This window comes from Podarcis vaucheri (genome assembly GCF_965113315.1).
Source record: "Podarcis vaucheri genome assembly, chromosome: 4".
Lineage (NCBI taxonomy): Eukaryota > Metazoa > Chordata > Lepidosauria > Squamata > Lacertidae > Podarcis > Podarcis vaucheri.
This window is the reverse complement of record NC_138762.1, coordinates 22,109,555-22,134,453: the sequence shown is the minus strand read 5'-3', so window position 1 is coordinate 22,134,453 and position 24,899 is coordinate 22,109,555. Positions and strand designations below refer to the sequence as shown.

General features: G+C 38.9%; 1 protein-coding gene across 1 annotated transcript in view; it reads right to left on the bottom strand.

Moving 5' to 3' along the window:
- Positions 1–24,899, bottom strand: part of DYNC2H1 (dynein cytoplasmic 2 heavy chain 1) — a 160,465-nt gene that overhangs the window by 43,764 nt on the left and 91,802 nt on the right. Inside the window, exons 71-82 of the mRNA XM_082219683.1 lie at positions 21,204–21,269; positions 19,749–19,799; positions 18,840–18,917; positions 17,474–17,605; positions 14,007–14,079; positions 12,768–12,928; positions 11,199–11,324; positions 10,437–10,547; positions 9,365–9,520; positions 8,048–8,123; positions 3,607–3,818; positions 2,751–2,855 (exon numbers count right to left, since the gene is read on the bottom strand). Of these exons, the coding sequence (XP_082075809.1) occupies positions 2,751–2,855; positions 3,607–3,818; positions 8,048–8,123; positions 9,365–9,520; positions 10,437–10,547; positions 11,199–11,324; positions 12,768–12,928; positions 14,007–14,079; positions 17,474–17,605; positions 18,840–18,917; positions 19,749–19,799; positions 21,204–21,269 (1,347 nt within the window). The remainder of the gene's footprint in view (positions 1–2,750; positions 2,856–3,606; positions 3,819–8,047; positions 8,124–9,364; positions 9,521–10,436; positions 10,548–11,198; positions 11,325–12,767; positions 12,929–14,006; positions 14,080–17,473; positions 17,606–18,839; positions 18,918–19,748; positions 19,800–21,203; positions 21,270–24,899) is intronic.

The window sequence follows — 24,899 nt, the reverse complement described above, 5'->3', positions numbered from 1 at the left end:
GTTTTTTGAGCTGCTTCGCAAGACGATTTTCCCTATGGGCTTGCTTCGCAAGACGGAAACGTCTTGCAAGTTTGTTTCCTTTTTCTTAACACCGTTAATACAGTTTCGACTTGACTTCGAGGAGCAACTCATAGAACGCGGTGTGGTAGCCTTTTTTGAGGTTTTTAAAGACTTTGGTGATTTTTGAAGCTTTTCCAAAACTTTCCCGACACCGTGTTTCGCAAGACGAAAAAAATCGCAAGACGACAAAATTCGCGGAATGAATTAATTTCGTCTTGCGAGGCACCACTGTACTCCTTTCCCAATTTTCAACCAATCAGTTGTTCCATATCCAGTTCTAACTGTAGCTTCTTGTCCCACATTGAGATTTCTCAGGAGACAGATGAGGTGATCAGGCACTCCCATTTCTTTAAGAACTTGCCATAGTTTGCTGTGGGCGACACAGTCAAAGGCTTTTGCATAGTCAATGAAGCAGAAGTAGATGTCTTTCAGGAACTCTCTAGCTTTCTCCATAATCCAGCGCATGTTTGTAATTTGGTCTCTGGTTCCTCTGCCTCTTCTAAATCCAGCTTGCACTTCTGGGAGTTCTCAGTCCACATACTGCTTGAGCCTGCCTTGTAGAATTTTAAGCATAACTTTGCTAGCGTGTGAAATGAGTGCAATTGTGCGGTAGTTGGAGCATTCTTTGGCACTTCCCTTCTTTGGGATTGGGATGTAGACTGATCTTCTCCAATCCTCTGGCCACTGCTGAGTTTTCCAAATTTGCTGGCATATTGAGTGTAGCTCCTTAACAGCATCATCTTTTAAAATTTTAAATAGTTCAGCTGGAATATCATCACTTCCACAGGCCTTGTTATTAGCAATGCTTTCTAAAGCCCATTTGACTTCACTTTCCAGGATGTCTGGCTCAAGGTCAGCAACCATACTACCTGGGGTATACGAGACATCCATTTCTTTCTGGTATAGTTCCTCTGTGTATTCTTGCCATCCCTTCTTGATGTCTTCTGCTTTTGTTAGGTCCTTCCCACTTTTGTCTTTTATTATGGAAATCTTTGTACAAAATGTTCCTTTCATATCTCCAATTTTCTTGAACAGATCTCTGGTTTTTCCCATTCTATTGTTTTCCTCTATTTCTTTGCATTGCTCGTTTAAGAAGGCCTTCTTGTCTCTCCTTGCTATTTTTTGGAAATCTGCATTCAATTTCCTGTATCTTTCACTATCTCCCTCGCATTTTGCTTGCCTTCTCTCCTCCGCTATTTGTAAGGCCTCGTTGGACAGCCACTTTGCTTTCTTGCATTTCCTTTTCATTAGGGTGGTTTTAGTTGCTGCCTCTTGTATAATGTTACGAGCCTCCATCCATAGTTCTTCAGGCACTCTGTCCACCAAATCTAAATCCTTAAACCTGTTCCTCACTTCCACTGTGTATTCATAAGGGATTTGACTTAGATTGTATTTTACCGGCCCAGTGGTTTTTCCTACTTTCTTCAGTTTAAGCTTGAATTTTGCTATAAGAAGCTGATGATCCGAGCCACAGTCAGCTCCAGGTCTTGTTTTTGCTGACTGTATAGAGCTTCTCCATCTTTGGCTGCAGAGAATATTATCTATCTGATTTCAATGCTGCCCATCTGGTGATGTCCATGTGTAGAGTCGTCTCTTGTGTTGTTGGAAAAGAGTGTTTGTGATGACCAGCTTGTTCTCTTGACAAAACTCTATTAGCCTTTGCCCTGCTTCGTTTTGAACTCCAAGGCCAAACTTGCCAGTTGTTCCTTTTATCTCTTGACTCCCTACTTTAGCATTCCAATCCCCTATAATGAGAAGAACATCCTTCTTTGGTGTCATTTCTATAAGGTGTTGTAAGTCTTCATAGAACTGGTCAATTTCAGTTTCTTCAGCACCAGTGGTTGGTGCATAAACTTGGATTACTGTGATGTTAAAAGGTCTGCCTTGGATTCGTATCGAGATCATTCTATCATTTTTGAGATTGCATCCCAGTACAGCTTTCGCCACTCTTTTGTTGACTATGAGGGCCACTCCATTTCTTTTATGGGATTCTTGCCCACAGTAGTAGATGTGATTGATGGTCATCCGAACTGAATTCGCCCATTTTAGTTCACTGATGCCCAGGATGTCAATATTTATTCTTGCCATCTCATTTTTGACCACATCCAACTTACCAAGGTTCATGGTTCTTACATTCCAGGTTCCTATGCAATATTTTTCTTTGGACTTTCCTTTCGCTTCCATGCATATCCGCAACTGAGCATCCTTTCGGCTTTGGCCCAGCCGCTTCATCAGCTCTGAATCTACTTGTACTTGTCCTCCGCTCTTCCTCAGTAGCATGTTGGATGCCTTCCGACCTGAGGGGCTCATCTTCCAGCATCATCACTTTTATATGCCTGTTGTCTTTGTCCATGGAGTTTTCTTGGCAGGGATACTGGAGTGGCTTGCCAGTTCCTGCTCCAGGTGGATCACGTTTGGTCAAAACTCTCCACTATGACCTGTCCATCTTGAGTGGCCCTGCACGGCATAGCTCATAGCTTCTCTGAGTTATTCAAGCCCCTTCGCCACGGCAAGGCAGTGATCCATGAAGGGGCTTATTTTCCTTACTTTTCCCTAAAAAGGGAACGAGCCTGGAAGCAATAGAACTCACTATCACAGGGAACCCTGTAAGATTTATTTTTGAACAGATATGATGTTTTTAGCAAGTGACATGTGACATCTTGATAATAAACAAGCAAACAAATGCTTACTAGAGAACTGGTCATTCGTTGAGATGAGCGAGCAATGTTGGCAGGCAAGCCGAAGAAATCAGGTTTATCATCTTCGGGAAGACTTTCAATAACATGACGGTAATCCTATGCAAAAAGGAAAACTGGTATTCAATATGTTATTAAAAAATCTCCAAGCACTCTTATTTTAATGAAAGGAAGAGAAACATGTGAGTAATATACTTTGGAAATAAATTTCAGATTTAGATTTCAGTCTTTTAGTTATGTTCTTAGCCAGCTGAGGTCTGAATACACTAAAAAATATATAATTTTGAATGCACCCATAGATATGGTTAATATTATTAATCAATCTAAGTGACACAAAATTAAAAAAAACTTAATAAGCTTAAACTTGATAATAAAGTAACTACTGTAACAATAAAATCATTAGGGATGTAATCCTATATACATTTCCTTGGGAGTAAGTTTGAGTGAGCTCAATTCAATTTACTTCTGAGTAAAAATTCTTAGAATAATGTGGTGGTTAATAGGAAAACAACAAGAGATGTTTTTAAAATGCAGGTTATCATATGCTCAAATCAGGAAAAGACATCTAATGATTACCCACAATCCAAAAAAACCACGAGCCCAGTATTTGTATTTTTTATAGCTGTACTACTAGTAGTGACAGAATAAGGTATCTCTAAGTCTCTAAGTCTGAGATTCTCTCAGTTCTGGTCAGCCTTCAGCATGCCAGCAGCCATAATAAAACAAGTCTTTAATAGTACTAAAGTTGGTCCACAATTAAGCAACAAGAAGCATAATCACCTGCCAATTTAATAAAGCCAAAGAAAATTAATATTATTTTAACATCTGATAAGAAGGGACACATACTCACCAATATATTGCAGGAGCTAGGGAGAGTGATAGAATATGGAAATCTGCTCATCTTCTTGCCCCGGAAATTTGAGTCAGCAATGACTCTGGAATTAAAAAACTGTTCCAGGTATGATCTAAGGACTCTCATATCAAAGTAATTATCTATACGACCTCCATAAATAGCATTTTCCAATAAACCATGCACGAATTCCCACTGAAAATCTTTGGCGCCTGTAAATTATTAAATATAAAGCATGTAAAAATATGGTACAATGGCTTGGTTTTGGATTTCATCAATAAAGCAATCTTTAATACAGTGGGCAAATATATTCTGCCATGCAGTGACTCATGTCTATGCAGATGACCTAATGTTTTCGTTTAACTATGACATTACCTCCATTATAGATCCCTAAGGAGCCTTAACCATTCTGGCCTCAGGGACATTAAACAGTCCCTCTTTCCTTATAGCAAATCATAAGTATCCCCAGCAGCTGAGGATACACTCTAGAAAGTGAAATCTATCCTGTGGTACTTCGGTTTATGAACTAAATCCGTTCCGGAAGTCCGTTCTTAAACCAAAACTGTTCCTAAACTGAGGTGTGCTTTCCCTAATGAGGCCTCCCGCCACCGGTGCCCTTCCACCGTTCAGATTCCGTTCTTAGACCGAGGTAAAGTTCTCAAACCAAGACATTATGTCCAGTTTTGCGGAGTTTGTAAACCAAATCGTTCTTAAGCCGGACTGTTCTTAAACCGAGGTACCACTGTATACCAAATAAGAGAATGTAAAGACAATTTCTTGGAGCATATTCCCAAAGCATTAGAACCCTCCCCTTCTCCAAAGTGCAGTAGGAATGAGAGACAGCCACTTCAAATGGAGAGTCCTTTTTTCTCACCTGTTTACCTTCCTTCCCCAGTCTCAACAAAAACCTACTTAAACTTTCTCTCTGTGTGTTTTTAACGTACTGTTGTAGCTCTGCCTAACTTGGCAGCTATCTTTTTAATTTCCAAGTGATCTATTTCCAGATGTGTTGAGAAGAAAAGCGTGACAGAGAAAAATAGTCTGGCTGGGATTTTTGGGAAGTTGTGGGATATGCCCTTTCCCCACACTTTTTGGTGTTTGCATCTGTGCCTGTTTCAGGCTTGAGTTTTGGCATTAGAGATACTTTTTCTTTCTTTCTGGAAGTGAGGCTTAAAGTCTTCACTTTCAAACAACCCACCACCTCATCAACCTGTACGCACTGATAACTTCCTCTGCCCAACCTCCCATAGTGTAACTTCCCACATAATGCGCAGGGTGGAAGCTTAGATTAGCTCCAGAGAAGTTGCTGATTTGGGATGAATTGTACCAACACAGAGGGAACTTGAGCTGTCTGATGCTTCCGTATTTCTTGAACAAGGAACATCTCTCGAAGAGGGAGTGCCCTGGGCATTATTTTGAGTTATGCTCAGTCTTGGAAACCACTTCCAATGTTATTTTTAGGCTTTAAAATATGTGAAGCAAGAAGAAGAGGTCTCTGAGCATATGGCGGGAGAGAAAAAACTGACAGAGGAGATGCCTGCCTCCCAGAATTCTATGCTGTCCTGCCTTGTCACCAGATGAGATCATACCCAACCAGGGAATGGATTCCGACCAACACAAATAGTGTTTTACCCTTGTTCCGGAGTAATTTCTATCTTACTGGTTACATGGGTGATGAACGAAAAGTGCTTCTAGGTGAAAGGAAGTGCATGGCACACCAAGATTCATACTAATAGGCATGGTAAACAGGTAAAGGGACCCCCTGACCATTAGGTCCAGTCGTGGCCAACTCTGGGGTTGTGGCGCTCATCTTGCTTTATTGGCTGAGGGAGCCGGCGTACAGCTTCCAGGTCATGTGGCCAGCATGACTTAAGCCGCTTCTGGCGAACCAGAGCAGCGCATGGAGATGCCGTTTACCTTCCTGCCGGAGCGATACCTATTTATCTACTTGCACTTTGACGTGCTTTCGAACTGCTAGGTTGGCAGGAGCAGGGACCGAGCAATGGGAGCTCACCCCGTTGCGGGGATTCGAACCGCCAACCTTCTGATCGGCAAGTCCTAGGCTCTGTGGTTTAACCCACAGCACCACTCGCGTCCTGATAGGCATGGTAAGGAGTTCAAAAATCCCCTATTCATCCACGCCCCTCATCTAGCCATCCCCATGCTGTGTTGGGAAGAAGAGTCTTCACCACAGAAACACAGTTTGCTGTAGGGTAGCAAAAGGCTGCTCTATTGTCTCCAGCAGCTTGACTTCTGTGTTGGGCAGGGAGGGAGGGAGGTTTCCTCTTTCCACCCAGCATGGACACTCAGAAAAGTAAAAAACTATTTCACACTGGCTTAAAGTTCACTGACAGTCCAGAGGTAGCATTATCAATTTACAGTGGTGTGGAAGGTTCACAGGCTATGAGGGACTTGCTCACAAATTTACTGACAGCTGCATGAGTTATTCTAGATAGGAAGTGGAAGGGGCAAAGTGAATATAAAATGGAAGAATGGTATAAGGAGGTGTGGGATATAGCTATGAATGATATTAATACGTGCTATTAAGGTAAGATGGGAAATATGGAGGAGAAATGATTTTGAGGAGATATGGAAGATATTCGTAGAATTTGTACCGTTAAAACGGAAAGGGGTCAAACCATCGCAAGAGGTGTTGAAATTATGGGAGGCTGGATGCTTACAATGGTAAGGTCTCAGGGGTGGAGTGCACATTTTAATTTATTTTTATTTATTATTATTGTGTTGTCAAAATAAAAATAAAATCAGGATAGGAAGGGTGGGAAGACAAGCAGAAACTTTGCATGTTAAAAAGAAATTGTATATGATGTTAAATGCTTTGAAATATTTTCAAAGACTTAATAACAATGGAGACTTAAAAAAACTATTTCATTAAATTCTGTCCTTTTGACAACAGTAAATTTGGAAAGTCAGTTGCTTTGTGACATATATTTTATTTGTATTCAAAGAATCACTTGCTGTACTAGATAAAGAGACCTTAGAGGCAACCAACTGCCCTTTGTAGCTGCAATGGAAAAGGAAAAAACCCACTCAAGGCAGCCAGCTGCTTATTGCTGGCTCTGCTGCAGCAGTGGCAAAAAAGCCCCCTGTAACAGCCAGCTGGACTTCACATTCCTCTTAAACTAATGGAACAAGTTCTTTGCAAGATTCAAAAGAATTACCGTATTTTCCCATTACAGATAGGTAGCCGTGTTGGTCTGCCATAGTCAAAATAAAAAAATTCCTTCCAGTAGCACCTTAAAGACCAACTAAGTTAGTTCTTGGTATGAGCTTTCGTGTGCATGCACACGAAAGCTCATACCAAGAACTAACTTAGTTGGTCTTTAAGGTGCTACTGGAAGGAATTTTCGTATTTTCCCATGTGTAAGACAATGTTTTTTGCTAAAAAAAAATAGTCAAAAATTGGGGGTCATCTTATACACGGATGGTGAATGCACAAGGTTCTGGGTTTGGGATCTGGTGCGAGCGGCCAGGTGGTCAGTTTCACTTGTCCGAACAGCCTGTACACATCCTCAGAGGTAACAGATTGGAACTGATCCTTTGCAACTTGACCAGACAGGACTCTAAGCACTCTCCCACCCTGGCCCCACTACCATGGTGGAATCTACCTCTTTCTGAATCTTAGCAACTTTATCTGCAAAAAGAAAAAAACTTTCCAAAATCATTGCAGGAGATCCTGATGTCCTCACCAGGCACCAATGGTGAAGGTGGTTCCGTGAACCAAGGAAAAATATGGCAAAAACCAATCCTATTCAGTGAGAAAGGAATGCAGTAGAATTTACCTCGGGCTAAGTGTGAATAAAAGTGCACCCCTGTCACATCCTGCCCGATCAGGCAATGGGGTACCAAACATCCCTGTTGAATCTAGTGAAGCAAAGTCCTCAAACTTTCTACACTGAGACTGAGCTGGCTTAAGTATCGTGACATCCTAATCTTTCAGAGAAGCATGTTTTAAATAATTAAACCCTCTAATTAACTTTGTACTGATACGTTTAAATGCATCCTTTTGGACATGATCAAATTTATCTGTCTATTATTTGGCATTTTTCGCAGTTATACATGCAGTTATGTTCATGCGACAAGTCAACCATTATTAGTCTTCATTCAGAGTTATCTGAATATCTATACATTTTTATAAAAATTGCCACATTATTTTCCAAATATTTTCTTACATAGAGAAAATTCATGAATTGTTAATGTAAATATGCTCGTGAAACCACCCTCAGAGGAAAGTCTTATTTTGAATTAGGACAATAAACAATATTTTTGATCAATGCTTTGGTGCTTTCCCTAGTCTTTTCCGCTATTGTTAGCCTTCCATTCTTTGTTAAGTTCAAATATGGGAAGCTCACACGGATTTATGGTTTTAGCAAAATGAAGTCAGACAATGAAATCAGAGTTCCCTGAGAACAAGATGACTCACCTTCAAAGAGTCTGTCAATAATGTCATACCCTGCACGAAGATCAGATAAAGAAAATTCATAAAATTTGGTCCAGCCCTGTAAGAGAAAAGGCAGTTTCTATTACTCATTATTAAATGTGCATGGCCATATGATGATAAGAAAATGTTCAAAAATATGTATCATGGAGAAACATAGTAAAAAAAATGTAAAAGAAAACAGTACTAAGGTGCCCTAGACCAAAAACGTTCTACAGGTCTGAGTGAATGATTACTGACCAGTAAATAATGAAAGAACTTCCAAAACAGCCTGCTAACCCATAGATTGCCACCACCCAGATTTCTAGGACTGCTAGCTATCCCAGAAAACACACAACACACTGAACTTCTTATGCCATTCAGGCCCTACATGCAAGGCAATGTTTCTGAGCAATGCAGAGATCCAGAATTCTTAATTAATTTACAATGCTTTTAGCCTGAATTTTAGGAAGAAGAAAAAAAACACTTAACATTGAAGAATAATGTTATTTTCAAATGCTTTAAAATTCAAAAGTCTCCGGGGGGGGGGGACCCAAGTGCGAGGATCCAAATTAATCACAGGGGCACCACACAAGACAACAAGGCAGGGTTAGCTTTGGCAAGTGAGGAAAGAGTCTTATTTCATTTAAGTCACAGTGACCTACCAAAGTAAAATAAGAGCAAGTATCAATTTTGTGGGGGGTAAAAAAAACACACACCAAACTTGCCCTGGACAGCTTTCTCAAGGCATAGGTCCAAATCAAACAAATTGTAAGAATTTATGACAGCTGCATGGCCTGCAGGCATTTAAAACAGCTTCTTTCAACCAAAACTCCAGTTTGGGAAAACAAACCCCAGTTACTACATTGTAACAGTTCATTTTAGTACAAGTAAACAGTGGAAGCTAGGGGGGTTTAGCATGGGATCTTCTGTTAGGTGGACATGGAACAACAGCTATTATATGAAACAAGCTGTTTCTTTATAAAGCTTCTCCCATACAACAGAAATAACGTTAGCTTACAAAAAATAAAAGTTCACTGAATTCAATTAGATCTACCCACCCCCCTACTTTTTCAGCACTGGTCTTTATGGTTCAATCTTTATAATAAATAATAATAATATTTTTTTTATACCCCGCCCTTCCCAGTTCAGAAAACCGGGCTCAGGGTGGCTAATAACAAATTTAAAACACTTAATTGATTTAAAACCAAGAAAGGGAAGGTGCACAATTTATTTTAAAATTAAAAATACATCTGAAATGAAAGGAAACAATTAGCAACCGAAAAACAAGATAAAAACATAAGCAATGAGTACGACTCATACCTGAGGGATATAATTCCTTCTTTCTTGACATGCTGCATGAAACCAAGCCAAGCTAAAGAGAGCATGGGCTCGAGACAAATTCCCTTTTTTGCTAATTTGCTCCGGACTCCAAGATTCATAAGTTCGCAGTAAGTTCTTTTTCAGGCCTGGAGGTGCCTATGGAAGAAAATAAAGTCTTAGTATAAAAATTGTATCTGCAAGCAGAAGTCATGCAATAGGGCTTTACCGTTCCTGTCCTCTCCTTCCCGCTACAGCCCATTGTGACACACAGCAGGGGACACAAAGAGTTACAATGGAGATGTTGTTGTTGTTTAGTCGTTTAGCCGTGTCCGACTCTTCGTGACCCCATGGACCAGAGGATGCCAGGCACTCCTGTCTTCCACTGCCTCCCGCAGTTTGGTCAGACTCATGTTGGTAGCTTCAAGAACACTGTCAAACCATCTCGTCCTCTGTCATCCCCTTCTCCTTGTGCCCTCCATCTTTCCCAACATCAGGGTCTTTTCCAGGGAGTCTTCTCTTCTCATGAGGTGGCCTCATGAAGTATTGGAGCCTCAGCTTCAGGATCTGTCCTTCCAGTGAGCACTCAGGGCTGATTTCCTTCAGAATGGAGAAGTTTGATCTTCTTGCAGTCCATGGGACTCTCAAGAGTCTCCTCCAACACCATGATTCAAAAGTATCAATTCTTCAGCGATCAGCCTTCTTTATGGTCCAGCTTTCACTTCCATACATAACTACTGGGAAAACCATAGCTTTAACTATACAGACCTTCGTTGGCAAGGTGGAAAAACTGAGAGCAGGAAGTTTGCCCCTCTTGCACAATCTGACTCCCAATGGTTTTTGCCGATTCTCCCTTCACGCTGCAGCCCACATAGCCAAGAACTTTACTGAGGGTCCCCAACTCCCAAAAGAGATTTTTCAAGGACTGCAGTGAGAAAGAAGGCACAGGAAACCCCAAATTCCCCACTGGACATCTGCTCGTATAACTCAGAATACAATCCTATGTGTTGCTTTAGGTGTCAATTTATTTGTTAATTCCCTACTATGTTATATTTTGCTGGTAATTTAATCTTGCCTCGTATGTTATCTTCAGACTTGATTGAAGCAAAATAGGAGAAAATTTAGAATGGACTTCAGCAGTCAGCCAAAGACGGAAGCCAGGCTGGGGATGCAGATTATTCAGTTCCTGTAGAAAAGAAATGTATTTATATAAACAAACAAAAATTTAAGCAATACCACTGATGCACACGATTCCTGTCTGAAAACTTTGGGCAATAATTGATATTTTAACACACCAAAAGGTATTAGTGGAAGCACAAGCCTTATTCATCCAAAAATAATTTCAGGTTAATTTTAGTGTTGACTTAAGCAAAGGATCTGAAACTATGGTTTGGTCTTGGCTTGTTGTCACAAACTATTGTTTAAAAAAAAATTCCATGAATTTGGATGTTATTGGGAACTGCAGTTATCTTAAAACTCACAGTACAAGCTTTCAATCTTCTGTCCCATGCAGAACAGGAGAATAGTAGGCAGCATGGAAGCACAAGGTTTGTGCAGACTCATTCACATAGTGGGAAAACAAAGTTTCTGGTTATGTCTGAATTCAGCTTCCAACAGATTCCTCTCTTCTTTTGTTGTTTGAGCGCTTGGAGCACAGCAAATTTTTCTAAGCAGCTGAAATATGTCATATTTTTCCTAAGGAAATTTAATGCATAGTATTTCAATGGTTTAGTATTTTAAAAAATAAATAAATTGGGGGGCACCATATTCTTTTTAATGCATAGGGCTTCTGGAGATCTTAATCTGGCTCTGCTGCTGAACATGTATATTCTCTTACCTTTTCTAATATGGGAAGCCATGACACAACCAGATGCAAATTCTTCAAGCAGAGCCATTCTCCATTTCGTGCACATTCTTTTACAGTCTGAATAGCTAGATCAGCTTGGCCCTGGCCCATAGCAACCTACAAAAAGACAATCAAATGTTCTAGTTTATCACAGATATATGGTTTTACGTATCTTTTTTTAATTGGACGATGGGTTTTAGCTGTGATTTATCTCCAATTTTATTTATAGATTGCTTGGAGAGATTTTTAAATAAACAGAATTCCCACACTATGACACTGTGAAAATGCACAATATGGTAAGTTTAGAATTGCTATTGGCAGTTATTTGTGAATCATTTTGGACCACATCATCTCTAGTTAATGGAGACAGATTGCAGCTCTGTTGGTCTCATTTACATTTGTGCTGTGTCTTTATTGTATACAAAATTACTTCAGTGTAAGCTGAAGGGTCCTTCCTCTTCACTTTACATCTTATTTTTAACACAGTTCCATCAGTCTCTGCGTAGTGTTGTACAACTTTCCATTTGGAAGATCTAGTTTTTAGCAGCCAAATATATTAAAGTAGACTTTCAGAAGAAGATATGACAAACAGGAAAGGATTTCTGGTTCATTCCAGTATATTTATTAATAAAACTTGTATAAAAATAGTGCATTTGCTGGCCCAATTCAAGCTGCTGGTTTTAAACTGATAAATATTTAGGGCACAGAGTATCTCACACAACATCTTTGCCCAAATATTCCCACCCACCCCAGCTTTGAGATTTGTTATTGGTGTCATACTAAGGATGACATTATTTGAAAACAGAAAGACTAGAATTCACCAGGTCCAGGGCCTTTTCAGCAGCTGCCTCAATTGTTGTGGAATGGCCTCCTTCAGGAGACTTTTTTAGCCCCAGATCATGTCTCCTTCCAAGGAAAATCTTTTATAACTCTTGTTTTGTCCTGTTACGGTTTCCGTAGTTTTGAAGTTGACTTAAAATTGCTTTATTCGTGGTATCATATTAAATCATATTGTAAACTAATTTGAAAACAGCAAATAGAGGTACCGTATTTTTCGCTCTATAAGACACACCAGACCACAAGACGCACCTAGTTTTTGGAGGAGGAAAACAAGGGGGGAAAAATTCTGAATCTCAGAAGCCAGAACAGCAAGAGGGATCGCTGTGCAGTGAAAGCAGCAATCCCTCTTGCTGTCCTGGCTTCTGGGATAGCTGCGCAGCCTGCATTCGCTCCATAAGATGCACACACATTTCCCCTTACTTTTTAGGAGGGAAAAAGTGAGTCTTATAGAGCAAAAAATACGGTATATAAATCTACTAAATAAGCAAACAGGTCTAGCCATCAATAATATTCATATTTCTTTAAAGGCCTGTGAACGGGGGGGTGGGTGCTCTGAGGGCTAAGCAGGGGAGGGGGGCCCTGCCAGGGATTGGGCACTTTTTTGTTTCTAACAACACTCCTGGCCCTAGGCATCAGACAAGCTCTGCATGTGCCTGCACGAACCCTTACCAGGCAAATAATTTGTGGGCTTTTTAATGCACTGACATATATGAAACTTACCTGATGGTAGCACTCCCCATTTCTTTCAACACCTGCAAGTTCTTGTAATTCCTGAGACGGATCAGCACCAGGAGAAATAATGATCAAGATAGGTTCAATTTCTAGTGTTTCTTTATACAAGCGTTTCAGATTCAGTGGAGGAGGTGACAGCTCTTTGATCCCTAGAAATGGACAAATATATATATATATATATATATATATATATATATATATATATATATATATATAAATTTTAAAATACCAGTAAAGTTGGGAATGCATTCTGAGTAGCTACCTCTTTGCATCAGTGGTTGGAATAGCTTCCCAAGTTCCCAACTTCACTTCAGACAAAACAGTAGATCTTTGATCTATAAAATATCTTGTTATACAAAATCACACTGCAAAAATCAGACAGTAAACTATAACAGGGTGGATACTGTCATAGATATTGACCTTCCTTTCTAGTAATATTGAAGCTGGTGATAAAAGTGCCTGTATTGGAAACATATTACTGTAGCTAAAAATACCATAATTCAACTCTTGAGTTCATATACACGAATACTAGAGCTGAAAAGGAGATACATTTTAGAACTTGAACACTACAAATCACACCACCTCTATTAGTAAAATGAAGAGAGAACGGTAAAAGGTATAATGATATGTTAAAAATGTACACAACCTCCAAGGAAACTCTAACACCAGCAAAAAGCAGTAATAAAAAAGCAAACTCATGCGCAGAACTACTGTGTTACAACTGTCGGGTCATTTGCTTGTCAGTGTTTTAAGAAACTACACCTTCCTGTTTAGTGTGTCTGATAAGCATTTTTCAGGCTTTCCTGAAAAAATCATGGGTAAGCACACACTTAGATTCTAATGACAGATTGTTACCATGTAGAAAAATAAACAGAAAAAGCGAGAATGAGAATAGCGACAACAGCTGCCTTTTGTATGAAGGAAAATATAAACAAAGCTGTCGCAAAAATTGGTTCATGGGCAAAAGGGGAGGGGATAGATTCCTAGGAAGAGATCCTGAGCAAACTTGAAACAACCACTGCCACTGCCTGGATTTTAGTTTTCAAAAATGGCTTCACATGTTGCCTCAGCTACTGGATCAGAAAGAAAAACTGTACGCAGCACCTAAATGTGCATATGATTCTCTGCATAGGGATATGCATGTACTTTGGAATATATAGTACCCATACCAGAATCAAGGTGTAATTGTTTTTTACCTCATGTTGTTCTAAAAACCGATCAACTTACCCAGAGCTTTACATGCAAAAAGGGCCATTGCGCTCTGTAGTCTATCTGGCCTGACAGCTTGGACCACAAGGACCTTGAAACAAATATAGTCACATTAAAATTCCAACATATTATCAAATACCGGTGTGCATTTTTTGATGTTAGCCGCCCTGAGCCCGGTTCCGGCCAGGAAGGGCAAGATATAAATAAAATTTATGATGATGATTACTACCACATGATTAACACAAGTGCAAGGATTCAAGTTAGCACAGACGGAATTCCCCCCCTCTCTTTGCCCTGCACCATCCTCCTGATAGGGGAGGAAAATGTAATACAAAAATCTTTAAAAGAAACTGGGTATGCTTTTTAAAATATGAGCTTTTAAAAAAAAACTAGACGAAGTTATTTTCAAGATAAGTTACAATGCCAATTTAAAATACATCAATAATTCAACAAATAAGAGAAACACAAGTTGTTATATATGTTGTTTGGTCTGTGTTATTTTGAGGTTACGATTTTTTTAAAAAAATCTTTACTTGTAGGTTCAGATTCTTGGTAATAGGAGGCACTCAATGAAAATAATTGGTGCTTGATTCAGAACAGGTAAGAGCGCAAAAGAGTTAATCTATCAAATTATCTGCCACATGATGTGGTGATGGCAATCAAATTGGATCTTTTTTTTTAAGGATATTGGATCTGCAAATGGGTATTAGTTATGACAACTGTAGTGGAATATTCATGTTCAGAATGCCATCGAATACCAGTTGATGGTGTATGTGGAGGACAGCAGTAAATGATTATTAACATGACTTATCAGTGTTAGTCCTGGAAACATCTGGTTAGTCCCCATGGGAGTAAAGAGACCTGGACTAGATAAATTTTAGTTTGATACAGCAGATGTTTTTGCATCATCTCAATTCAATATAAATTCTGCAGTATTTCTAGGCTTGTTAACCAATTAAAGTATGCTTTCTGGGTGATTGACTTTTGAAGTTAAGCAACTAAAATAAACACCAATTGGTGAGCTGTTGTATAGGTGAGATTGAAAAGCATTTAATGGAAAGAGTGCTTTATTTTAATAAAATGAACAGATAATCTTCTTAAGTAGTGCCTGAATTTTTTCAAAAAAATAATATTAACAGTTCCATCAGCACTGATAACCTTCTCACAGGTGACAGCTCCAATTAAAATCAATTAAAATGGCAGTTTTTAATATGTGACTAATACATTAATCTATCAATTCTGTTGCTCAGTCAGTCAATGCTTCCAGTCCTCTCTCTTTACAATATGGCAATCTGATGTAGCTGGTAGAAGCTGACAAAACAGTAGCACTGCAGGGGTAAATGAAACATTGTAGCACCCACTGTAAGATTGTAAGAGGAGCCCTGCTGGATCAGACCAAAGTCCCATCTAGTCCAGCATCTTGTTTTCAGAGTCATCAAACAGGTGGAAAGTCCACAAGCAGGACAAGAGTGCAACAGCACTTCTGCGATTCCCAGAGGCATACTGTCAGAGGCTAAGACCTCTACCTGAGGGATAGTTTTATTCCCCAGAAGATGTAGTAGATAATAAGGCTGCACTACTTACCTGTCCTCCCTTTGGCCAAATCGCCATGCATACTGAGACAAGAGAGGAGGAGGGGAGAGACAGAGACCCTGAAAACATGCTGGCAGAGCCAATCCAGTCCTCCTGCCAGTGCGTTTCCGCCATTCTGACCTTACTCCTCCTTCTCTAACCAGGTAGGTAGCAGTGACTAGGCTGGAGGGGGGTCAGGTAAGTGATGTGCCCCCCCCCAATTGTCTGCTACTGCCTGGAAGGTGAGAAGTAACTAACTTCCTCTTATCAAAGCCCGAAATTTACCTGCACAGGTGGGCTAACTCTATACAGAGATTTGCCTAGACAATCAGGAACAGTGGCCAATCTCCTTCTTATTATAGCCATTTATTATAAATTTATATATAATTGCATTTTAATAAGGCAAGCTGGATCAAAAAGTCAAAAGTAAGGATGGATTGAAAGTTTCTAGTCCTTGAAAATATAATTAATTTATTTATTTTACTTCTCGGGCAAGATCCTATCATCTTAATAATAAAAGTAGGCAGGCGGGCAGAGCACAGGCACAAGTGTGTTCTTATTTCCTTAAGTCTCATATCTTAAACCTTTTATTCCTCTCCTCACCTGGAGACGGTCTCTACCATTCCTCCTCTGCCCAGTCCCTGACAGTCAGACAGGAAGGAAAAAAACAGAGAATTCCCAGAATTCTATGCTCTCCTGCCTCATCACCACTGAGGTCATACCCAACCAGTGAATGGATTCAGACCTCCAAAATCTATTCTTCAGGTAAGACCAATCATACTTTCTCTTGGTGCCTGGTGTGAAAAACACAAGCTCCGTCTGGCCTTGCTACCTTTCAGACCGAGAAAAATCACTCTGCATGCTCCAAAACATTCCCACGAGGTCCACTGTTCACATTTTCACAAGCTGATTCTGGCTTAGTAAGGTGTGAACTTGAAATAACTTTTTAAATAAGATGTTAAATAATGTCAGTGCATCAAGTGTGGCTTCATCAAGAAAATCATTTTTTTAAGGGAATAACAATTAATTGAGGGAATGTTAAAATCGATCAATTAATTTATGGGGAGAATCAATTTCAAATTGGAAAAGGAATCAAAGGACAACAACAGACAGAAGAAACCAATGGACACTCACATTCAGAGGAAAAAATAAACTCAAAAGCCCTTAAATAAACCCAAGAAGTACTGGAATTAATACAGGGATAAAGGCACACCACTCACACCCGCATCTAATTCACAAACCACACAAATCACAGACTGAGCAACAACAAAGCAAGGCCAGAAACTCACAAGCATTTGCCATAGTGCCCACTTGAGAACATAATATTTATTTCCAAAGCACCACGGAAAAATCAGGCTGATGCTAAAAAGGGGGGCTCGTGCTATGGAGGCAAACGAGGATAAATGCTTGTTGGCAGAGCACTCTGGAAATTGCAGATTTGAAGATATGCAAAGCATAGATGATCTACCAATGAACTATGGATTTCCCCTATAAACATCTAGAGAGCAGTGGCCACACATGCACAGTACAGCATAGATCTGAACCTACAGCCCTGGTAGCACTTTGCACACTTAACAGTTATACTGTCTTGGGTATTTTTATATTGTTGCTTACTGTGAAGCTTGAATAAGTCTGCTTTGAATGAACTGTGGTCTACAGTGCTAGCCATCAGTAATTCTCTTTGTTTTATTGCTACTTATTAAAAAAAACTTCAAGCCATACTAAAATTGCATATTAAAACACCAAATTTAATTTTGACGAAGTTCCATTGCAAATGGTATTTTAGCAATGACAAACTTCTTGCACTGGTTTCAATGAGACTAAGGATGAGTAGTTTCATTGAACATGGCTGCCACGGCCACGTTTAGCTAGACTGTGGTCTAATATTTAAATAAGGAAATATTAAAGTATACCTGTTGAAACAGTGAGATTCTGTTTGCAATAATAGACGGAAAGTCTTGTTCACACATTGAACTCCGTGAGAAAGTCTGCCATAGAGGTGCATCTTGAAAGCAAATGGTCTGATACAGGTTTGGAAGAGAGATCTGAAGAGCAATTGTGCAAGTTTTATATTTAACAGCAAAAAAAGTAGTGATCTATTTTTAATAGCTGAACAAGGAATAATTTGAATAAAATGTCATATAATTGCAATTGTTGAACAATCCATTCTTTGCAGCCCTTTAACAAGCTACTTAGGAGTAACTTTTTTCATTGATTTCTAAAGAAGTGCACTCATGTGGCTTATAATGTACCCAATGTGTCAAAACAATATGCCAGTTATAAGACCACTGCTAATTTAAGAATGTGGTCCCATTTACATATATTTCTAGTGAAATGAAACCTATACCCCATGCATAATCTCACAGCATCACCAGTGATGAGGATCAGAATTGTTCCACTGCCATAGTTTTCCATGGAAAATGTTCCATTTCTAAAAATGCATTGCTTCATAAAATTAACAACTTAGTAAATTTTTACAATACCAGTCAAACTGAAAAACAGCTCAAAAATGTGACTAACTTTCCCAGGAAATGCATGCATGCAAACACACAGGCATAAATAATGCACAGCAATTTGGTCACCAAAATTGGTACGCTGATTTAGTGCCTTCAACTGTCCCAGCACCTTAATATAAGCACCTTCTGGTGGTTCCCTCACTGCAAGAAGTTAAGTAACAGGGAACCAGGCAGAGGGCCTTCTTGGTAGTCACTCCCACCCTGCGGAACACCCTCTCATCAGGTGTCAAGGAAATAAACAATTATTTGACTTTTAGAAGACATCTGAAGGCAGCCCTGTATAGGGAAATTTTTAATGTTTTATTGTGTTTTTAATATTTTGATGGGAGCCACCCAGAGTGGCTGGGGCAACACAGTCAAATGGGCAGCGTATTATTATTATTATTCCATATTTGTATATTTTTTTCTGCTAAAATATTACTTAATTAATGCAATTCATACTGTTTTGGTAAACTGAGAAATGAGGAAGCAAAACAGGGACTACAGAGAAGACATTCTGAAAAGTCAAGAGTACATATTACATATAAACATATATAACTGAACCTCAACAATACTAGATCAATTGCTGCATTATTATCTAGAAAAGGCAGCCACTCTGCAGAATGAAAATATATTATATGGGTGTGGTTTCAATGCAAGAAAGTGAGTGAAGAATTCATCTTGGAATAGTCAAATTTAAATTACCTAATCCGATCATATTAGCAAACGTCAATTTTCTTAGTGTTAAACTGATTTTTGAAGAAAACGTCAAGTGAAATAATACCTTTAGAGTTGCTACCGCCCATGCTCTTTCCTGTTCAATCCAAGAAGGAATCTGGTCTCTTATGCTTTTTTGGGAATCCTTAATAGAACAAGAACAGATTACTGTATTTTGAAAATGTTTCACATATACCAGCATGTTTTAAGGTATAGCACAGTAAAATTGAAACATTTTAACTTCCACTGGTTTCAAAGGCAGTGTTAGGCATATCTCAACCTTACTTCATTGAAATCAAAATAATTTGAAAATGCATATTTGTTATGGAAAGGTGCAGTAGAGAAGAAGACACAATGCTGGAGTTATAAAAATGCATAATCAATAATAGCTTTTGACTATTGCTTTTCTGTATTGATTGCTTGTAAAACTGAAAACAAGTGATGTGAACATTCCCTAATCACCCATGTTTTAGAGTTTTTTTCTCCTTCAATCATAGCGGGGGGGGGCAGGATTAGTTCTAATTTCAAAATGATATCTGTGATCTCATGAGTAACACCTACAGTATTTTCTATAGTAGGGATCTCTCTTAATAAAGCTGTTCAACATTGCTATGTCTTATGAAATCACTACAAAAGCAGTCTCCTCTTCCTATGATATTTGGAATCTCAGCTTGTCTAGAGTGATCAGAAGGAGCCACCCATGACAAGAACTTGAACTACTGGTTTGGCCCAATCAGGTACCCGCTTGGGGTTAAAGTCCGAAATTCTCATCAGCACAAAACAGTTAAAAACAAAAAAACCCCATGTTTTTAAGGTCTGAAGCCTCTGGGCCACGGAGGTGTATGGCATTTGGAAGATATAGTGGACTACTTTTTATGATAAATATCCGTTGCTTCTGAATGTCTGGTGTAGATTTTCAGTTTCGATGTTCTATATGGGACAATGACAATAAAGATAATCGTATCGTAAGACTCACGGATTTTCGTAACATGTCTCCAATGATCACACCCGTAAATGTGTCCCATTCCTATAAAACAATGAAAGAAACCCAAGTTAAAATATGCTGAAGTGTAACATACATAAGTGTAAATTCTGAAAGCCAAAAGGAAATGAATATTACATTTTCAAAGGGACTTAAGAAATGTAATACCCCAGTTCACGTGCAACGCTGAAACATGGAAAAGCTTCAAAAAGCCCAAATGAAATGTCACACCTCTGCTCTCCTCCTGCAGCATAGACAGGAGGAGAACTTCTCCTGAATTTAGTTAAACTATTAAAAGAATCTCAGCTTAGCATTGTGTTTGAAAGTAACCTTGGGAGAAGTCCTGGTCACGTGCAAGGAGTAGTAGTAGGGAGCGTGAAAGTGTGAAGAATCACTTGTTAAGGCTCATTCCTGGTTCAGTGTTACATGCGAATGTGACAATTATTGGCTAGCAATGACTAAAGCATGTGTTTGAAAGTTTGAAACCCTGTAAAAGGAAGAGAGTTGTGGAAAGAATTTGAAGTGCAGAGGTGGCAGGCAAGAGAACAGCTAAACCCATCCTATATCCAGCTGATAATTTTGTTCTTGGCTACTTTCTGAGATTCCTAGATCAGGAGGTCAGTGTGAAAGACTGGTGGCACTGGTGACAGTTCCAAGGAACATTTGAGCTGGAACATCTATAGTACCCATTAGTCAGAGGTAGACTGCTCCTACTAGTGTTGTGAGACAATCTTCTCTCCCAACCAGGGCAGGCCTGGAATCATTGAGAAGATACCCTTCTTGCTAGTCTCAAAATCATCTATTGAGCAAGCTAAGGCCACTGAGACAAGGCCTGCCAGTTTTGTACTGTCTGAACCAGAGAAGTCTACCACATGTGGAATCACAAAGCTTATATTGCAATCTGGAAAAGAAATTATTGAAATGTTTATCTCATCGTTGTTGATGAAAAAAACCTCTGCTGCTCTTTGCTTTCCTTAATAATAATATCCTGAATAATTTCCCCAAAACACATGGAGGACTACATGTGGTAGCTACATTTGTTTCATATGTTGTTTTATACTTTGAAGCTACAGGTCAATTTTTAGCCATATATTATGTAATCACAACTTCTAAAAGATCTCACGCCCATAACACACAGCTGTTCTAGCAAAATGTGGAGAGAGCTAAGGGCTGATAGTGCTAAGGAATCACAAGCTCTGCACACCACCATTTCATTTTGTCCTGTGGATCTCTCATATCCTGTGGCAATATTTCATCAGACATTACAACTGTCAGAGGAACATCCACCGGGGATGTTACAAGATGCCCCAGCGTCCTTAAGGAAAGCATTGTATTTGTTATGTTTATTTTTTATTTAGCTGGGTAGCTGGAAGATATTCTAGTGCTCATATTTATTTTCTGCTTATCAAATGATTCAAATGTAAAAGGAAGCATTTCTATATCACTTACATTATCTTGAAAAAGCTCAGGATGCATGCCTTTCACAAAATGCAATGCAAACATCAGTTGATCAGCCTACAATAACAAAAAGTTAGATACATTAAGGACAGTATGCTAGGCTACGTTTTCTAGGAATTTAAACCCTATAATTAAGTTTTCACATATGCACAGGAACTAAAGGCAATGTTAATTATAAGATCATATATTATTTTCAGAGAACTGGCAACATACTTTGAGGGGGGAACTAAATGTAGCTCATTTTCTTTTCATCAAGCCAGTTTGGGAGTGTGGTGTGAAGGCTTTAACTTAGGCTTCCTCAACCTCAGTCCTCCAGATGTTTTGAGACTACAGTTCCCATCATCCCTGACCACTGGTCCTGCTAGCTAGTGATCATGGGAGTTGTAGGCCAAAAACATCTGGAGGGCTGAGGTTGAGGAAGCCTGCTTTAACTCTTCGCTCCCATCATGGTCCCAATCAGAACTGCCCCACACACTTCCTATTCATAACGAGGGGAAAGCTACTGATGCCAATAAAAGATTTCATCCCATTGTGAATAGGAGCTTAGAGTTAAGTCTTAATTCCAATTACAGCATAGTCCTTATCCAGATTACATATTCCCTATGCAGAAAGAAAAATTAAACACAACCCCAAACTATGTGACAATCATGTCTTGTTTAGCTCTTAGTCACTTCTAAGGAATATCTCTGCTGACATGGCAGGGGTGGGATCAGAGCTTTAGGCAGAGAAGCAGCAGTCCCTCTGTTGAATGGGCTTTGGATCTGATGTAACTTTACACTAGCTTAGTTTACACTGGTGTACTTTATGCCAGCTTGTGCATACGACTGCTCTCTTTATTTCTTAAATCAAGTTTAAGAGAACATGCTATGTGATCACATGTTCCTCTCTCCCCTCTTGTGCAGATATTTTCCCCAACGGCCTTAACAGTGGCTGAGCAGTTACGACAAACTAGAACCATTGGTTAATGCTAACTAAGGTTGCGTTTGATCAGAATCTGAATTGTGCTTCAAATTATTCGTTTTTGTGAATAAGATCATATGCCCTATTTCAGTCTGTTACTGTTAACATGGTTACTATGTCTTTAAGTGTGTATTTGTGGATGCGGAGAAAGCTTTTGACAACATTTCTTGGAGTTTTATGAAAAAGAACCTTCATGGGATGGGGGTAGGACAAGGTTTTGAGAATGGTATGGGTGCAATATATTCCGAACAAAAAGCTAAGTTGATTGTAAACAATGTAATAACTGAGGAACTTAAGATAGAAAAAGGAACACGACAGGGGTGCCCAATTTCCCCATTGCTTTTTATTTCGGTCCTGGAGGTGTTGCTGAACATGATTAGAGAGGACCAGCAAGTTAAAGGTGTACAGGTCGGAGCAAAACATTACAAGTTAAGGGCTTTCGCAGATGACTTAGTTCTGACTTTACAAGAGCCATACACTAGCACGAAAAAGGTGTTGGAGATAATTCAACAATTTGGCCAGGTAGCTGGATTTAAATTGAATAAACAAAAAACTAAAGTCTTAGGGAAAAACTTGACAGATATGGAGAAGAATAAGTTTCAAGAAGAAACGGGTTTGATGGTGGTTAAGAAGGTGAAATATCTAGGGGTTAATTTAACATCTAAAAATCTGAATTTATATAAGGACAATTATGAAAAATGTTGGTTAGAAATTAAAAAAGACTTAGAAATATGGTCAAATTTGAGATTATCAATGTTAGGCCGAATTGCAGTAATTAAGATGAATGTATTGCCTAGAATGTTATTTTTGTTTCAAACTTTGCAGATTATTGACAAGATGGATTGTTTCAAGAGGTGGCAGAAAGATATTGCGAAATTTGTCTGGCAGGGCAAAAAGCCCAGAATAAAATATAAAATATTAACAGATGCAAGAGAAAGAGGGGGATTTGCCCTGCCGGACTTAAAATTGTACTATGAGGCAGCAGCATTCTGCTGGCTGAAAGAGTGGATGCTCCTCGAGAATACAGATATCTTGGACTTAGAAGGTTTCAATAACGCATTCGGTTGGCATGCATATTTATGGTATGACAAAATCAAAGTGCATAGTGCCTTTAAAAATCACATTGTAAGGAAAGCGTTGTTCAATGTTTGGATGAGATATAAAGATCTGTTGGAAAATAAAACCCCTAGATGGTTGTCACCCTTAGAGGCGAAGGCCCATAAGAAAGTTAACATGGAGGTCGGATGGCCAAAGTATTGTGAGATTTTAGAACAGGATGGAGAGAAACTGAAATTAAAGAGCCATGAAAAACTAAAACCCAAAGTACAAGATTGGCTCCACTATTATCAAATAACGGAGGTTTTTAAACAAGACAGGAAAATTGGCTTCCAGGTGGAAAAATCAAAACTCGAGACAGAACTGCTAGAACCCAATACTAAGAATTTGTCAAGAATGTATAACTTGCTGTTGAAATGGAATACACAAGATGAAACAGTTAAATCAGCTATGATTAAGTGGGCACAGGACATTGGTCATAATATTATGTCTGCTGACTGGGAAAGGTTGTGGAACACCGGAATTAAATTTACGGCATGTAGTGCCTTAAAGGAAAATGTGATGAAAATGGTATACAGGTGGTACATGACCCCAGTTAAGCTAGCAAAAATTTACCATTTGCCTGACAATAAATGTTGGAAATGTAAGGAAACTGAAGGTACTTTTTATCATCTTTGGTGGACATGCCCGAAGATTAAGGTCTTCTGGGAGATGATATATAATGAAATGAAAAAGGTATTTAAATATACCTTTCTTAAGAAACCAGAGGCCTTTCTCTTGGGCATTGTCGGCCAATTGGTGCAAAAAAAGGATAGAATTTTCTTTATGTATGCAACAACAGCAGCAAGAATACTGATCGCAAAGTATTGGAAGACACAAGATCTACCCACCGTGGAAGAATGGCAGATGAAAGTGATTGACTATATGACATTGGCGGAAATGACGAGCAGAATTCGAGACCAGGGAAAGGAGACTGCGGAAGAAGATTGGAAGAAATTCAAGATTTATCTTAAGGACTATTATAAACTTGATGAAGTTTAGAATGTCGAGATTCTATAGAGAGAAAGGGCTGCAGTAATATAAGATTAGAATAAGAAAGGACTATGACGAATTAGAGTGGGAAAAAACATTTATAAGTTGCTAAAAAATTTGGACATGAGGATGCAGAAAGGGGAGGTATGGGGAAGTCCGAGGAAAGAAGTTTATGAAATGACATTATGAAATTATACTTGTTTGTTTGTTTGTTTTCTTTTTTGTGTTTGTCTGTTATAAAAACTTTTGTAAAACTAATAAAAAAATATTATAAAAAAAAAAATACTATGTCTTTAAGTGTGGCATGCAATGATTTTGAAAATGATATGAAAGATGCAAAACAGATCTAATTAATTAATTTTGTAATGCACAAAGGCTTATAACTTTAGCTTGGAAATCTTTTAATATTGAATGGCTGCAGTGTCAGTGCAGTACACAGTCTTACATTACAGCCATATATCAGCTGAAGTGAAAGGGTAATTGAACTAGCTCATTTCTGAACCAAGCAACTACATAAATCCCTAACTACTAATTTATAGTTTTTCAATGTATTCACTTTCAGAGCTAACCAGCAGCATTTTAAATTCATCTACAGTACCCAGCTGAAACAAAGGGTCAGATGCAGCAATGTTGATGATA